Source organism: Aspergillus terreus, genomic scaffold (genome assembly GCF_000149615.1).
Source record: "Aspergillus terreus NIH2624 scaffold_8 genomic scaffold, whole genome shotgun sequence".
NCBI classification, from domain to species: domain Eukaryota; kingdom Fungi; phylum Ascomycota; class Eurotiomycetes; order Eurotiales; family Aspergillaceae; genus Aspergillus; species Aspergillus terreus.
Window position 1 is genome coordinate 168994 of NT_165931.1, and position 17618 is coordinate 186611.

Here is a 17618-nt window from a genome sequence, read left to right on the forward strand (position 1 = left end):
TATCCATAAAGCATCTCTTATCAACCGAGAAATGCGCACCAGAAACGCCGTCAGCAATCGCTGTGACAATGCCAGAAACAAAACGCAAATCCGTCCAAATACCAATCATTAAAGCTAGTCGTGACTCAAATGCCATGTCGTCAATCGTAAGCCAACAAATCCCATATCACTGCGCCAGCTCCGGGCTCCGAACGGCAAGCGGCTCGGGGAGCATATCCACATCTGACACTGCTCGACCGCGGACGCGTCGGGAGATGTCAATGTCCGTCTCGTCCCCGATAAAAGTCCATTCTTCACTGTCGGTAACATCATCGTCGACCTCCTGTTCGGCGACTGTCTTGGCCGAAGGGGTCGGCGAGAACGGCGTCGACGACACGATAGATCGCTGTCGAGCCAGGGTTTTAGCATACTCGAGATCACGGTAGATTGCCTGGATCGCAGTGGCCACACCGTCCTCCTGTTCAACATTAGCCAAAATCTCCCATTACAAAGGTCTGCCACTTACGCTCCGAATCTGTTGTCCCAAGTTGCGAGCCTTCACGATCATGCGCTCACTGTGGGTAGCCTCCCACAAAGCCCGAGAGAACAAACTGACATTCAGCCGCTTCAAACAAATGCCAACGCCCAGATCTTCCACCCGGGTGCCGAAAAAGAACTGGTCTCCGAAGAAAGGTTTCACGATGGTGGGGACGCCAGCACGTAGACTAGCGCCAGTCGTTCCGGCGCCGCCATGGTGCGCGGCAGCATCAATCTGCGAGAAGAGCCAGTCGTGGGGTGCCGCCTGGATCTGGAAGATCTCCGGCGGCAGGGGGATTTCAGACTTCACGCTGGCCGGATCGCCCAGTCGGTCGGACCAACCCTTGGACAGAATACACCGTACATCGGCCTTTTGGACCGATTCGACGACCGTCCGCGTCAGCGCAGACGGGTCCGAAACTACAATCGAGCCAAATCCGATGTACACAAGCTTCTTGCCATCGTCACGGGCACGTTGGATGAACGCCATCAGATCTGCTGGCGGCGTCCAGTCACTTGCCTCACTAAGGAACCAGTATCCTGTGATGCGGATCCAGTCTGGGTAATCCAACGGCGGAACCACGACCGAAGGCGAGTAGTTGTAAAGGAACGGGACCTTGTTGGGCTGCATCTTATCCAAGTTGGTCGCCTTGAGACCCAGTTCGGACTGCCTCCAGCGATTTACCTGGCCCGCAATGGCCTTCCAGAACACATTGTCAAACATCACATAGGTGATGTAGTTATATGCACCACCCATCTTGTGTTCCGGCACGGCAAACGCATGGGGATACGCCCGCGTCCTAGTCCATGGCATGGTGAAGGCTCGGAAATAGGGGATCCGCAGAGCCTCGGCGATGTGAATACCAGCCATTGCACTGGGTGACTCGATCAAAAGGTCGCTATCTTGACAGCTCCTCCAGGCCGATGAGAGAAGATCGTCGATCCAACCGCGAAACTTCATGGACGCTTCCTTCAGGAAGGAATACGTAAACATTCCGTTCTCCACGCAGATGCGCATTAGCTCGGCAGGATCTCCCTCAACCGGGGCGAAGTCGATACCATGCTTTCGTATCCAAGGTTCGAACTCTGCGTGGGTTGCAATCTTAGGCCGATGGCCTTCCGCAAGCAGTCCTTTACATAACGCAATGTACGGTTGGACATCGCCACGAGACCCAATAGTCAGGCATGTGATCCGCAGGGACTCAGTAGGCTTGAAGTTAATTATAGAAGCACGAGGGTCATCGAAAATCGGATGAATCTCGGGGGACTCGTCCGATGGTGTTTGTGGGATGAGCCCGCCAGATGCGTCCTTTCTGGCTTCCTGTAGCATACGGTGTTCTGCTTTTGCAGCCTCCGACTCATCTTGCTCCTGCTCAGCGAGCATGCCGGACTCGGACAGAAATCTCACAGACTCCAGGTGCTGATGGATCGTAACAGCACAATCATCGCGGACATCGGCCGCGTTGAATTCAAAGAACAATTCTTCGTGGCCCCGGATGATGACAACAAGGCCGTGATATCCAAAGCGGAATCCTTTCTCTTTCTCGACGTTTTCAACGTCCTTCAGAGGAAGAATCATCTTGGTGCGAGTACCAGGGAGGAGACTGCGGAAACATAGCTTCTTCTGGCTGACATAGATTTTGCCATACAGCGGAAGAACACGATGCAAGTAAGCAAAATATGTTGCCTGGAGCTTTTCGGTCGGGGGGAGGGCAAAATGAGCACGGAACCGATCTCCATGGTTGCAACCATCCTCCTTATCTTCAGGGTCGACATCCTGGTCGTCCGGTAAGATGCCCTCTGCTTCGCCGTAGTGTCTGCGGCCACCAGCCCACATGCCCGAAACCTTTTCGATATAACCCATAGACTCGCTGGCAAGAAGAGTACCCATTTGCTTCGAGCGATTTCTCAGGTACTCCGCCAGCCCTGCCGCACGCTGAAGAGGGTAAGCCCCAGCTCTGACAAGTTCATTGAGACTGGATGCCGATTGTTGAACTCTAGCCGCGTCTTGTGCATCATGGTCAGAGTCGCTCGGCGGATAAAACCGTTGAACGTCCCTCGGGGTGATACCTGGACCAAGTCGTGCAATATCATTCGTCGACCGGGCCGTTTCGTCTGAATGACGGCGACCAAACTGGTCTTCACTGAGCGACTGTCTCCGAAAAGGTTGCATAGCCGGATACTGAAAGACATCACTTCGGTTCAAGATCTGGCTCGCGGATTCTGCCGTATCGGTCATCGACTGCAACACGGTTGAAGATTCGGTTGCTTGGTCGAAAGAGTTTACAAACGATTCCGACAAGTCTCGTTGCCTGGAGGTCGGCGATAGTCCAGCTGCATCCCGTCCGGGGCTGAATTGACTCGCACTTGCACTGCGTCGTCGTCGGGCATCTGAGCTTCCTAGCACCTGACTGAGCCCGCTGGTAAGGGACCACCTCGCTCGAGAGCCGCGAGCTCGACTTTGGGGAGTTGTGCGACCTGGTTGGGGTGATTCTCGAGAAGGATTCTTGGCCTGAGACTCGCTCACCAAGCCTTTCACGAAGTTGAAGGCATCCTGTCCGTCATTAAAGAAGGAGAAATAATACTGGGATAACGGTCAGCACCAGCATGCCATCTTGTCAAAGAAGGCCATACCTCATCAATAGCATACGTCTCGCCACTCTCGATTGCGCGGATCTTGAAGGTCTCTGCGAAATCAACCATGGGGCTTTCTTCTATGTCTATGATGCTCTCAATCGGAAAGGAGATCTTAACGCTGTCGCCATCGTTATGAGTCCGGAAGATAACCTTCTGCAGCGACTTCACCCATTCTTTCGCACTCGTAGAGCTATCGGCCCGGAAATAATATGTCCGTTGGTCCGTCGTGACCTGGAAATCCCTGGCCTCCCTGTCTTTCTCCTTGGGCTCACTGAGGGAAGCGGAGATTCCGTATCGCAGATCAATATGACCGCTGGGGAAATACAGGTTGGACGGGTCGGCATAGTATGAGAGGACGTCACCTTTCAATGAGAACCAGTAGCGGTTGTATTTAGGGTTCTTCCGGCCGCGTTTGTACAGATAGCCGGATTTGATGGCCACCGTGGATTTTCGGGGAAGGTAGGCGTAGAAACAGATGTGGCCTTCGGTGACGTACATGTAGCCCTGCAGGAGCATGCTTTGCACCAAAGAACAGGCGTATTCGACAAGCACCTTCTCTGGGGACTCAAAGCCAAACATTTCCATCAACCTGAGAGACAGTGGCGAAGCAGATGTCTGCTCTTGACTTTGCTCCTCCTGCGTTTCCGCAGGTGGAGATCGTGGAGATTGATTCATTGAACCTTTGGAGTCAAAGAGGGCCTGCGCTTCAACCATGCGGCTCAGAACAGGAGCCGCGCGAGGAGTGGTGCTGCGAGGTCGTTCTGGGGATGGTACGCGAGACATCTGGTTCCCCGTCGACGGTTCCGTTTGGGCTCCTCCTTGTCTCTGGCTGCTACCTGGCATTAACGGCCGCAGAATCCGACTGCCCGAGAGCGTCTTCCGATGGCGACGTCCTCTTTCCTGAGATGGGCTTTTCGGTCGTTGGGGGGACCTCAGCGCTTTCTTCTCGTTCTTCGATGATGGCGGAGCATCCGTGGCCTGGGATTCCTTCTCGGTGCGCTTCTGAGGCGGACGGTCGGTGTCCCGTTCACTGTCGGACGAGTCGTCGAACCGCGCATGGAAGTCGGACTGAGAACCAACGGCGGCAATCATCCCGAAAATCGATTGTTGCATGTATTGGAAGTGGCCCTCTTTCGTCCCACCTCCGCCAGGAGGAGCAGTGTAATCGACTTGAGCATCGTGGTCGTCTTTTAGTCGTTCCGGCAACGCGCTGGGGAAGATGCGGCTCGTCGAAAGTGACTGTCGGCTGGCACTGAGTCGACGGTCCACTCGCCGCTTCGCTTCGTCCAGAAGGGGTCGCATCTTTGGGGTCAGAGAAGGGAGACACGGAGATGAGTAGGAGCTCAGAAAAGAGGGAATGAACAAGGTGGTAAGGAGAGGACCAAAGAGTACCCCAGACAGGTGATGGGGAATGAGAGGAACGTGACCCCCGTTTGCCTTCTGGGAAGTCCAGGAAGCGAGTTGTCGTTGGAGCTGGGATCACGGGAGAGGACTCTGACAACGACGAGGGATCTACCAGCGATGATCACAGGTTAGCACCACAGGGAACAAGGTAGATGGCTGACAGGTTGTATGGGGAGTGAATGACCACAGTGAATACCTGACTAAAGGAAAGTCCGGGGAGACACGATGTAATCCATCAGAGCCGGCCGAGATGAAGCGAACGTTGGGAGCTGGACGGACACGGAGGAATGACGGCGCAGGAAGTAGTAGCTAGCGATAGTAGCAGTACTATGTACCGTCGGGGATGATGGACAAGTCAGCGAGAGGGGGCAAGGCGCTCTCTATGGCAGATCAGGTCGTCGGGGAGGATTCAGGCGGATAGGAGGGTTGAAGACTGGTTGGCAGAAGCAAGACCGATAGGCAGACCAGCAGGCAGAGAAGAACGACTCATGCACGCAGTCGATTGTCCCATGGAATCTGTCGCTGGCGTCACAAGGTTGTCCGTATCAGCTGTCCGGGCCGCTGGGGCCAATCACCACCCCCGCATGTGATAGCCAGCTGTGGATCCGCCAATTAGAGCCCGTTCCTGGTGCATTGCCCGGATTATGTCATCATCGGCAGTCGGAGCAGTCACGGGATTTCTCCCCATATGCCCCATGTACGGAGTATGCGCTGGTACCTATCCCTACTCAGCCGGTAGCAAGGTACCTGGAGATACTTATGTCCCTGTCTCTGAGGATTCTTTGGAGCCGACGCAAGCGACAGACAACTCACTGCTGTCGTGGAGAGCGAGTGGCTCCCATTCGACATTAAACTCCGCTGGATCGACACTACCCGGTGGGCCTGAGCGAGTACAGTAGCAGAGGTACTCTTGACTTTATCAACGGAGTCATTCGGGGTGAGGATGAGACTGTGCATGGCATTTGGAGGGAGAAAACTCGTGGTCTTTTCACCTTGAGCCTCCAACACTATGGCCGTAGCCAGATTAGACATAGCGTGACTTCTATTTACAGTGTATATATAGAACAGAAGTGGGTTGAATCGTAGGGCAAAATGTATAACTGAGCCTTGAATAGTGTCTGATTTCTTTAATGGAGATACTGTTGTGATATATGACAGGAGTTTGATTGTCCGCGATGCTGAAGAAAACTTGAACTATGCTATGCGCATTAAAATTGACTGGAACTTATCTGTTTACCAACCAGATGCCGAAGCTACAAAGTAAAATCCAAAACATTAGAACGCAATTTCTGGAAGTTGTTGATCTATTCTCTCACTTGATTTCAAATAACCTACGAATACTGTTTTAGAGGTGATGAGCTAACGTGTCAGGGTTGACCAGATATGGTGAAGAGGAGCGATAGGTTGTAATGGCTGCGCCAGAAGACCAGGTAAGGTTGGTAAGGTGTTTGCTGGCCTCCTGGAGGGAAGCCCAGTAGTTACATGGCGTATTCACTACTGTTTAATAATCACCCACGGTGCCTAAGTTAATAACCTACCCTAATAAATTGTTATATTGGGCCAGGGGTATTCTGTTTTTTTAACCTCTGACCTGTACGGAGTAAAACTTCTTTAGTGTTATACTCCGATATCTGCTACGCTTGATGCGGTGGATCCGGCTTCGCAGGGCCTTGAGCTTGGGGTGAGAGTTAGCTCCGGCGGAGGATATGTCTAGTTCTGCAGCTTACTCTGACGATCCTTCTCCTCTGTAGATAACTATGCTGAGCTCTCCACATTGAGTATGACACGGGCTCTGCTCACTTGTGGGCTTTTTGATGGCACCTGCGATCGATATGGGCGCTAGTACGCCCCACGAAATAACTGTGAACTAGTCCCGTGGTCATCTTTGGAGAGTCCATCGCTTCCAGGCGCAGAGAAAGAATATAATAAGGCATATCACTGTCACGAGGTAAGACTTTGAATATACGCCTATTCTACCAAGCTGGAAGCGTTAATTCTATGCTCCCGAAGGCCTTTTAGTGGCTGGCTGAAAGCATTGGCTTATACTATGAACAGCAAGGTCGGCGTGATGGTGGAATCGCTAGCGGCACTGGTCAACATACGAGGTAGTATTGGGCGTTGCTATAGTTGAGGGCACGAGGAATTGAAAACTATGTAAGATTGGATGTTGCTCCGGACTATTGACAGTCAAAGTTAGATTTTATACTACTGCAGATTGATCACCCTTTACAAGGTGTTCGTGAAGAGATTTCAGCCAGCCTCTCTCGGAGCCCATCATTGCTGATTGGAGCCACGATGTCTAGAGCTGCCAGGGTTAACTATACTATTGATCATGATCTCAAGAAATATTCATTTCCCTGTACGGTTGATTGGTTGGGCCAAATGCCATCGAGGATTCTCCTTCGCACCCCAACTTACTTCAACTATATAAGACTCAACCTGGAGTGTCGACTCTCCTGTTTTACCTCAAAGCGTTCCCCGATCACCACCACATAGGAAGAGAACGTTTCTACCACGATTTCACTCGGCAAAATGTGGTCGCAAACCTAGTTGTTCGGTTTATCTTGGTGATTGCGCCTCTTATGGGGTGCTCCGGGGCACAACTACAGGCATCATCGCCCTTGAACGATGGAATGGCCAACATTCCTAACCTCAAGTACGGTCTCTTCGTCCACCTGGTGCCGAACCGTACGGCCAACCACGACGGCGTCGTTGTTGACGCGAACGTTCTCGCGAACAGCTTTGATGCGCACCAGTTCGCCGCCGATCTTGTGGCCGCAGAGGTACAGTACGTCGTGTTTACTGCCTGGCACGCCAAAATGGTGGCCCTCTGGCCGAGCGAGAAGATGCTGGAATGGGACCTGCCAAACCACCGCGTCGACCGCGATCTCGTCGGCGACATGATCGCGGCGGTTAGGAACAACAACATCCGCGTCTACCTCTACACCCATCCGCGTGACGGCATGGAATTCACTGCTGCGGATCGGGAGAAGACCGGTTGGGGCATCGACCCTCCCCCGAAGGACGAAAAGCACAACCCGGGCGCAGACTTCAACCGAACCAAGTGGAACTCGTTCGTCAACGACATCTATGGCGAGCTGATGCAACGCTACGGCCAGTCCATTGACGGCCTATTCATGGACGAGGGCAGCCCCCGAGGCGACAGCCAAAAAGTAGTCGACTACCCGCAACTCCGCAGCACGATCAAAGCTATTATCCCGCACGCAAATCTGATCCAAAACGACTATGGTAATCTGTACGGCCTCGACATGGGAATGAAGGAGTACGGCGGCTGGGACGAGTTCTCGCAGCCCAACGAGAACCTGTGGCCGAGCTATGCTAAGCCCGTAGCCGCCATCTTCACCTACACCTGGTGGGCGGCCAACACGACCAGCTCCCTCCGCTACTCTGCGCGGAGTATGTTCCGCTACACGGTCTTCCAGGCTGCTACAAATAGCGCAGGCGGCGGCATCGCATGGGCTACGGGGCCCTATGCCGACGGCGGCTGGGAGCCGGGCGTCATGCCGACGCTCCAACAGCTCGGCTCGTGGATCTACAGCATCCGCGAGTCCATCTTCGGCACGCGGCCCAGCACTTCCTACCCGACTAAGCCTGGCACCACTATCGGCGACGTCTCCTGGGGGTCGGCGACCAAGTCTCCCGATGACTCCGTCGAGTACATCCATGTGCTCAAGCCGCCAACCGGACTGACGCTTGCCCTCCCTGCCCCTCGGGACGGCAAGGTCTTTGGTACAGCCTCTCTACTGCCAAACAGCTCATCGGTGGTGCTTAGCCAGGACAATAAGGGGGTGAAACTCACTATTCCTGGCCCCTGGGATGCCGACGTGACCGCGATCAAAGTTGACCGTCCTGAGCCATTCCGGCCCCGTTCCTCTGTACCGCTGTGCCAGCGGTAGCAGTGGCGATCATATGGACACAACGGATTCTAGTTGCGAGGCTTCCAGCTACTCCCTGGATGGCATGCTCGGCTACATCCATGCCATTCAGCTTTCAGGCACTGTTCCTCTCTACCGCTGCTACAGCGCTAGCAGAGGCGATCATATGGACACAACGGAGTCTAGTTGCGAGTCTTCACTCTACGTCATGGACGGCATCCTTGGCTACATCTATAAAGCCCGTGTCTCGGGCAGTGTTCCCCTCTACCGCTGCTATAGTGCTAGCAGTGGCGACCATATGGATACAACCGACGCCAGCTGCGAGAGCTCCCGCTACACCCTGGACGGGAGCCTTGGCTATGTGGTGGTATGAGAAGCCATCTGTGTCTGAGAAGGGTATATAGTCAGAGTGGAAAATAAATTCCCCTTGATGTACACGAATTGTTTCCTGAACCGTATCCTACAGCGCACTAATATCTTCAAGTGGGTTACTCCAGAACATGTCGTCTGGGACTAGTACAAGAGACCAAAGCAAATGAGTTTTGAATAATTAAATAATTCAGGCAAATCTGAGCACTTCGATAAAATGGGAAGGCAAGTCGGATGCTTGACTGGTCTTTTACTAAGTCAGCGGGCGAAATATACGGCTTATATCTCTCGTGGGACCGATCCACGTCCCTGATCCAGCGCGCAAGTGGGCTTGCTAGGATCGATTTCAAGTTTAGGGAGCAGGAAGCCCCGGCAGGGTGGTATCTAGACGAGGACTGTCTGCGCCAATCGAGTCTGTGACCGGTGTACTACGCAGGGTACTACCGCACAAATGCCTCACCAGCTTATCTAATTGATCTTGTATAGCGCTGTTGCTATTTCTTGAGCCGAACACTTGCGCATCACCAGGTCAATTGAGCTCTATGTGCCAGTAATTCCATGGTACAGGCCCTAAGACAAAACGCGCCGACGTGGAGACAATAGCTTATCATGACGCTCGTGCTGCAGGCCTAAACCCTTGATTTCCCATAAGTCCATCTATCATCTCCGCCAATCGGTCATGAACTTAACGTGGATTCGCGACAAGGCACGCTCAGTAACAGTTGATGCGGTGACGAGGAGGACTTTATAGAAACACGCACAGCGACACGCTAGACCAGAATGGGCACGCTAAATTCTCTTGCGTCATTCACCGTTCTGAGTATATATTACAACAAATTCATAGAAATAGAATCATTCAAAGGTACCTAGTATGTACATGCTGCATAACGATCATGCTATTAGGAATCAATCCCGGTATCAGACGCCTTGATGCAAGCAAAACGCATCCCATCTATAGCCAAAAACTTTTGAGAAAGAGAACAAAAGAACCAATAGACCATACAGTTGCATTCCTTCACGCAGTCTTGTCCGACTTCTTGCGTTTCTTTTCCTCTTTGCTCTTGCTGGATTTCTTGGACTTTTCATTTTCCTTGCCTTCGGCCTTCTCGCCGCTCTCCGAGTGCTTCTTGGACTTCTTGCGAGGCACTCCCGCTTGGCTGCTGTCGGCCTCCGTGTGGTGATGCTTGCGTTTTCTCTCCTCCTTCTCGGCGCCCTTGGGAACCTTGAAGGTAGTTTCCTCCCCCTCGCCCTCTGACTCCGACCCGAGAGTTTCGGGCGGCGCCTCGCCGCTGCCCAGAGGCCGGAAACGCATCTTCAGGTTCTTGGGCTGTTTCCGCGGCGGCTTGACCAGCTTCTGCGCCGCTTCCAGGACCTTATCTTCTGTCTCCGACCGCTTGGGAAGAGTGGCCATCCGCTGGATGTGGTAGCTCTGAATGTGGCGGACGGGCGTGCTAGTGTATGCCTGCGTCTTGGGGTCGTAGAGAAACAGCGTCTTCTCGCCCGTATCGTTCTGGTTCATGCTGTCGACGGGGATCCCATACTGCGCGCCCTTGTGTTTCAGGATGGGCTCGCCCTGCATGACTTTGCTTAACGAGAGCTCTTTGACGGTGTCCAGCGGAAGGAAGGACGGCGCAGTGATGTGGTAGACTTGCTTCCCGCTGAGGTCGGAGAGAAGAGACGCGGTGCTGGCGGAGGGAGGAGACTGTTTCTTCACGGATTTGAAGCCCGACGGAGGCTTGTACGGTTGGGGGGCTTGGAACGAGACGCGGGCGGAGGGTCTGGCATACAAGTTAGTATGAGTCCGGGGAGTTCCGCCGAAAATAGCTTACTTTTCCGCTTTCTTGCCGTTGGACTCCTGCTTAGAGTTCTCATCCGATGAGGAATCGCTGTCACTTTCACTGCCACTCTCACTGCGCTCGTTGGACGACTCCTCCGACTCGGAGCTCGACGATTCCTCCGCTTCGCTCTTGGCCTTGTTCTGCGCAGGTTCGGGGGAGGTGGACCGGCTCGATGAGCTACTCTCGCTCTCCGGAGTGGCCGCCTTCTTTGCTTTTGCGGCCATTGTATCGATGTGGTGTCGGACTGATAAAATTCGGAGATGCGATGCGGAGAGCGTGGATTCGACGACGGCGGGGTATAGACGAGACTGCCGAGCTTGATTCACCCAGGCGACCGATAATGCGACGTAATGCAGCTATCGAAGGACCTAAATTCGGATCCTCGGGATGTAGAAGTGGATGCGGTGGTGAGTTGACGGGGAGGGCGAGTTCTGCTGGACCGATAACCTTTTTTTTTTTCTTTGCTCCGCGGAGCACAGACCACCACGACGGATGTTGGAGAACATGGGAAAATCTCGGCATATTCAACCTGGACTTTCACGACCATGATTGCAATATTTCAGGACTAAAATACTCTCATTTATATACGCGCACTATCCCCTTGTCTTTTGGGAAAGTCGGAAAGTTGGTCACAACGACCATATCTGGTCAATCACGTGGTATCGAACGTTGGCGCAAATTTGGAGTCGCGCGAAATACCACATTCTCACCACAAACTATTGTTTCCACCGGACCTAGCGTCGAAGCGCTATGAAGAGAAAGGCCGAGAAGCAGCAGTCTGCTGGTATACCCCTCTTGATCTCCCCCCAGTTCCCACGGTGTCCATTGACTGACTGGAATTTTATAGCTCCAGTTAGTGCTTTTGCGGCGCGCAAAGCCCGACAGCAGGCGCAAATCGCCGCAACTCCAGAGCCAGTGAAACCTCCTTCTGCAGTCGAGACGACTGAGGAACCGCCATCAAAGAAAGCGCGAACATCCCCAGAGGAGGACACTCCATCTCAGTCGGTCTCTCCCGCAGACCGGGTGCAAACCAGACGATCGTCGAGGCGGAAGGCCGAACCTTCGGAGATTGAGAAAACACCTAGGAGGAAAACAAAGACCACGCCTGCGACGCCCCCAGAGCATCTCACAGACGGGACAGTGGGACGAGAAAGCGGAATTCAGACTCCGGTTGAGGAGGTCTCGGAGCCGGAGGGCAACGATGTACCTCTGGACGATGCTGATCGGTACGGTCACCTCCCTTGTCCTCATATCGGGAGCGTATATTGACAGTCAGGTAGATACGAGTCACCAGCGGACACCCCAGCTCTGGTCGAAGCCTTTCCGCTGTCCAAGACCCGGCTCAACAAGAGCAACATAGTTTACAGTGATGAGCACACCCTCTGCGTGCGGATAAAGGAGAAGCTGGTGCGTTCCATTTTTTATGTGCGAAAAGGTAGTATACTGACTTCTTGCAGAGTCTAGTGGTCATTGGCCATTACGATGTATGGGTCAAGCGAGGCGTGATCAGCCTCATGGGTGCAAAGCTCCACCCTTCTCCGCGCCTGTATCGAGTTTACGCACCTTCGACGCATTCGTTGCCCGTGATCAAGTGTGTCTCTGGGGTTGATGGGGCAGCGGAAGTCGAAATCAAATCCTGTCACAGCGGCATCTACCGTCTCAGGGACCTGTCGCCTCTTTATCAACGGATCTGGAATGGAAGCAACACCTCTGCTGACAAGCTCACTTTGAAAAATGCGGAGCCACATGCGCGGCGAACCTTCTCAGTGGTGAGTTCCATCACAGTCTGTCGCATCTATCCATGGCTCTATCTAAACCATCCAGCTATACACATCTACGGATGACTCCTTGAAACGCCACCTGCGGCCCTTGCACCTCGAGAAGCAGTGGAGTTCTGCTATCAAGTCTCTCTCCCAGAAAGGCGGGAAACTACGGGCATTAATATGCGGCCCAAAAGGCTCCGGCAAATCGACCTTTAGCCGTTACCTCCTGAACCATCTTCTCAGCCCGGCGCCCCAAACCGAACCCAGCTATTGCAACACCGACGGTGTTGCGTTTCTCGACCTGGATCCCGGGCAGCCCGAATTCGCCCCCATGGGCCAGATATACCTGGCGCACCTCCGCTCGCCTGTCTTCGGACCCCCCTTCTCGCACCCGTCCTTGGAAGGCTCGCAAGACGGAACGGTCATTCGAGCCCATCATATAGGAGCTTCCTCGCCGAAAGATGATCCCGACCACTATGTCCTCGCCGCGACGGACCTGATGGACCGGTATCGTGCGCTTCTCGCAAGCTACCCGCAGTGTCCCCTCATCATCAACTATCCCGGGTGGATCTTCGGGCTCGGGCTGGAGGTCGCCACCTGGCTCGTGCGGTCACTCGGCCTGTCCGACGTGATCTACATGAGTGAGAAGGGACCGGCGGAGGTTGTCGAGCCCCTCGGCCAGGCTGCCGCCGCCGCCCGGATCCCCCTCACGACGCTCCCCTCCCAGCCCACCGACTTTGTGAGCCGGTCGAGCGCACAGCTGCGGTCCATGCAGATGCAGTCCTATTTCCACATGACCCGTCCCGCCGACGTCAGCACCCCGCTGTGGCTGGACCAGCCGATGTCGCGGACACGGCCGTTCAAGGTGCACTACGCCGGGCCGCATCAGGGCATCCGCGGGATCATGGTGATGGGCTCGCAGATCCATCCGGACCTTCTGCACGAGGCCCTGGACGGTTCGCTCGTGGGCGTCGTCGCCGTGGAGTCGCCGAATGCGATCTTGGGCCACAGCGAGGTGCCAGGGCTCGCCAACGGCGTGATGGGCAAGCAACCCTCGCCGGCCGAAGAGGGATCCGAGGACGCCGTCATGGACGAGGCCACGGAGATGGTTCCTACGGCGCCTCTGGCGTCCATCGACTCGGGCATCACCCGCTCTCCGCACGAAGATTTGCCGTATCTCTTCGTGGGCGCGGGAAGCTGCAACCCGCTCGACCCGAAGGCGTCGCATTGTCTCGGTCTGGCGCTGGTGCGATCAGTGAACGTCGCGGCGCGCCAGCTCGAACTCGTCACGCCGATTGCGGCGTCGCGCATCCGCGACGCGCTGCAGCAGGGCTACGGCATTGTCCTGGTGCGTGGCCAGCTGGATAACCCCAACTGGGCGCTCAGCGAGGAGTACTACGCTGCACGGGCGGCCGAGAAGCGACACCGGCGGTTCGTCGACAGCAGCCGGAAAGACAAGGTGGATGACGGGACGGATGACAGCGCGCATACGTCTGCGATCCTGAAAGACCGCATTCGCCGCGCGAGCCACGTGCCATGGATGACGGTGATCGAGGACAACAGTCGGCGACAGCGCGAGGCCGCGCAGCGGGAGAAGTCGCTGTGGAAGCTGCGCAAGAAGGCGTACCCGGGGAGTGAGAGTGAAGGAGACTGGTAGTGTTGTGTTGTGTTGTGTATATAGTCTTATCAACATACCGAGACATAGACATAGACAGTCTGCGATTCAACTGGACAACAGCCTGAAGGGATACTTCCATTGGCATGATGTCTCACTTGTTTAGCCGATAGTCGGGAGTGCCCCCCAAACACTGCGCCTGGCCAGCCATCAGGGTCTAACTTGGAAGGATGGACGAAACAACATTACCGAGTCAACCTTATCCCACTCCGTCCCGACGATATCACGTCGCTATCAAGGAAACACGTCTCCTCGCGAAGAAGGGAGACGCTCCTGGCGAACTCTTATTCACCCACCACACCCTCGCATTCCTCGCGATGGCAGAACCTGTACATTCCACGCCCCTTGGGAACCTACCTTTCCAGTCAGGCGACAAGATGAAGATCACCCTGTGGTTGGCCGACAGGCGTATATAATCATAGCTGCTGTCCCAGTACGACGGTCGCATTCTCCCACCTCATCCATCATCCCTTACGACTTACGCGGTAACGTCCGGCAAAAGCCATCGCGCTCTGTCTCTGTCCATTCATTCATTCATTCCATTCATTCCATCCTCATCGTCTTTCGTTCAGCATGCGTCCGGTTTACCTTCTTTCGCTTTTGATCGCGACTGCGATGGCAGCGCCTGTGAGACGGGATGGAACTCTGAAAGATATTCTGGTAGGTGTTGCGACGTGTCGGCTTACAATCTTGCTAACGCAGTGCTTCTAGGGAGTAAGTATCGTTCCATCAGATCGGAAGATTGATACGTGAACAGGATTGACATGTGTAAAGGCTGTAACTGTGAGTCCCTCCTTGAAGTCGACTTGAGATCCACGTTACTGACATAGTCCAGGCTGCGGTACGTCCTCGCGTCCTCTGATACTGATCGAGTAAGTGAGTAACCAAGACGACCATTCTAGCCGGTAAGAAACCCGACTGATGAGCATTCAAGATGAATCGCAGCCGCTAACAGACCTAGACGGTAAGTCCTCTTAGTCGTCTCTGAGCAGACCGGAGCTAACGGTGCATCTGCAGGAGGTAAGGAGCACTTCGCAATCCATTGTGTGACGATTCACGAAAAGCTCATGATGAAATGATGTCCAGCTTGCAAGTGAAGTAAGTGATGCTCCGCAGAGAGTCTAGGACCTGACTGACGAGACGTAGGCGGTATGTAGACTACTCGCAGTGACTGATCTCCGATCATAGGAGCCGTCTAACGTGAACGTACATGTACAGCCAGCAATCGGCAAACAGCTCGTGCATGGGGCCGAACAGACGGCATCCGAACTACTCAGAGCCATGTCCACCCAGGACAACTCGACTAGCTGAGTGAACGGTATGATAGGACGGGGGAAGGTACGTACGTCCCGCTAGTGTCGGGTCGAGAACGGTTCTGATCTGTTCCTAGGGTGGTGTGGTGGTGTACGGCGTTCGCGGCTTCGTCGATGCGACCTGGGTTAATAATGCAGGTCGATTGGTGTGAGTCAAGAGCTGCCATGGCATATGCATGGGGTGCATGGATGAGAGGACACGGACGTGCACAGGCTTGTATTGATGCGGGGTTACTTTTACAAATATCATGATTATAATACAGCGAAATATGCTTCATTATCTTTGAATAAGTAACATCCACCCTGTTGTGTGATGATATGGAGTATAAGGTAGTTCATGATATACTTGCGTCTTGTGTAGGTAGGTACTCCATAGACCGTGGCAATACTGTGTACATAGTAGTCCTCCGTATGCAAACCATCAGATAAACATAGAACACTTCTGTCAATACTTCAAAAAGGTAATGTTAAGCAGACAGTAACGACCCACCGAATAAATCGCTCAGTGGATCCGATGAGGAGGGGCACCTGAATTCCTTTCAGTCTGGCTTGTTAAGCACGATCTGTCTAGACCTCGACCGAGCGGTTTGCTGACTACATGCTGCAGCGTGCAGGACTAGAAGTGTTAGTTGCATAGGACAAGGACGACGCATGTCTCAGTGCAGGGTCCAGACCTGAGGCTGATATTGCCATGGTTGTCTGGAGCGGTTCTATATATATGTACATGAAGGTATACCCCGAGGTGTACTCTGGACCTACGGAGGATATCCGGAGGATATCCAGCCATGTGATGAACGGCAACACCCAACATACTACTAGTAGAAAATAGAATCCGATCGGGCAGATGAGGATAGACGGTAAATCTCCGGCGGACCTCGCCTTCCAGAAGGCACGAATGGACCCATATTATTCATGAATCCACCGGCACGGTCAGACGGCACCATAAACCCACCGATGGCTACCTAGTACAGGTAGTTTAATAAAGTGGAAGCGAACGGTTCCGGCCCACCGTTTTGCCGTCGTTTCCATGCCATCGTACTCGGTACGAGTATTACTTACTCGATAGTCCTCCGTACCCTGTCGATGATTTATGATTGTCGTCATCATATCGTCCAACCGGTGAAACTGGGATCCTCGTGGAGGCGACCAAGTTCGCGCGCCGATCGTCCTCCACTGCTCCTGAAGGCGAGCCCAGGAGCATGGAGAAACGTCCGCAAGACGACATCCGAGGTCCCATTGGATTGGAGGATTCGATCGTTGGCACTAGTGTTGGAGCGGTGGGCAAATGGGAGGCGTGGATTGCCACGTGCGACTGGGTCGTTACTAAAGGCATTGAATAATACCTGGCGACTAATTCGTTAGCAGCTGGAGATGGGAGAGACATGAATAAGAATGGAGCCCGGCCAGAGTGGAGCAGTCGTGTGCTTGGTTTCCTCGCATGCCGGCTGAGTCTCACGACGGGATTTCGCCCCGGGAGCATAAGGCTGCAGCGGCGACGGTTCGTTTCAGATCGAAACACCGAAATTACCGCGAGTGCCTGACGGGGATCTTGTCTTGTTTCTCTTCGTACTATACTCCGTAGTTTCTCTCGGGTATATTGAGCGGAGAGATGGAGGAGAGAATCCTCCGAGTCGTATCCGTCAAGGTTATCTGTCGGTAGATACGGGCAGAGACGGGATGCGGTCGCGGTAATACTGGCCACGCTGCATGGTGACGTTCTCCGACCGGGGATGATATTTGCAGCCATGATTGATTGGATTGATCGAGAGGGAGATACACCCGTCTGTCCGTGATCCATGATGACCCTGGGTTTGGTGCAGGGAGTCATGATGCGGTGACTCGTCTTATCTGAGATATCGTGGCGACTACCTAGGAACCATCCAACTGGCTGTCTTTCATCTTGCATTCATTCTTTAATTCTTTCATTCATCCCTCGGGGTCATTAGGGCGAATGCCAGGAGACTAGCTGTGCCGCGTCCCGAATCTATTGAATGGCCAGCTGGGGGAGAACCAGTCGGAACCGAGGGAATGAAGGGACGATCCTGCGTCTCACCTTGACGGGCGTCTCTTTTTCAGTCGCCAGTCGCCAGAATACTCCGGACTCCGTGACCCGACGGCTTGAGAATGATCCTCGTTGCAGCCCAATAACCCTCCATGTGACTCGAATGACCCGTTTTCAGGGAGGTTTGAGGTAGGACGAGAGACGG

General features: G+C 54.0%; 5 protein-coding genes across 5 annotated transcripts; 2 read left to right on the forward strand and 3 right to left on the reverse strand.

The window, feature by feature from the left end:
- Nucleotides 1-166: 166 nt before the first annotated feature.
- atg26 (UDP-glucose:sterol glycosyltransferase) lies at nucleotides 167-4455 on the reverse strand (the record flags this gene model as incomplete). The annotated part of the gene is made up of 3 exons (XM_001214868.1): nucleotides 167-457; nucleotides 506-3100; nucleotides 3151-4455. 3 exons carry the CDS (start codon nucleotides 4453-4455, stop codon nucleotides 167-169), a joined length of 4191 nt encoding a protein of 1396 aa, XP_001214868.1.
- A 2735-nt stretch (nucleotides 4456-7190) lies between these two features.
- ATEG_05691 (uncharacterized protein) lies at nucleotides 7191-8826 on the forward strand (the record flags this gene model as incomplete). Its single annotated transcript, XM_001214869.1, has 2 exons — nucleotides 7191-8470; nucleotides 8508-8826. The coding sequence occupies 2 exons, from the start codon at nucleotides 7191-7193 to the stop codon at nucleotides 8824-8826; spliced, it is 1599 nt and encodes a 532-aa protein (XP_001214869.1).
- Nucleotides 8827-9837: 1011 nt separating this feature from the next.
- On the reverse strand, nucleotides 9838-10884 carry ATEG_05692 (DNA-directed RNA polymerase I subunit RPA34; the record flags this gene model as incomplete). Its single annotated transcript, XM_001214870.1, has 2 exons — nucleotides 9838-10600; nucleotides 10652-10884. The coding sequence occupies 2 exons, from the start codon at nucleotides 10882-10884 to the stop codon at nucleotides 9838-9840; spliced, it is 996 nt and encodes a 331-aa protein (XP_001214870.1).
- A 526-nt stretch (nucleotides 10885-11410) lies between these two features.
- On the forward strand, nucleotides 11411-14080 carry grc3 (putative RNA processing protein Grc3; the record flags this gene model as incomplete). The annotated part of the gene is made up of 5 exons (XM_001214871.1): nucleotides 11411-11444; nucleotides 11508-11886; nucleotides 11941-12067; nucleotides 12118-12429; nucleotides 12485-14080. 5 exons carry the CDS (start codon nucleotides 11411-11413, stop codon nucleotides 14078-14080), a joined length of 2448 nt encoding a protein of 815 aa, XP_001214871.1.
- A 2434-nt stretch (nucleotides 14081-16514) lies between these two features.
- Nucleotides 16515-17239, reverse strand: ATEG_05694 (uncharacterized protein; the record flags this gene model as incomplete). Its single annotated transcript, XM_001214872.1, has 2 exons — nucleotides 16515-16754; nucleotides 16940-17239. The coding sequence occupies 2 exons, from the start codon at nucleotides 17237-17239 to the stop codon at nucleotides 16515-16517; spliced, it is 540 nt and encodes a 179-aa protein (XP_001214872.1).
- Between the last annotated feature and the right edge of the window lie 379 nt (nucleotides 17240-17618).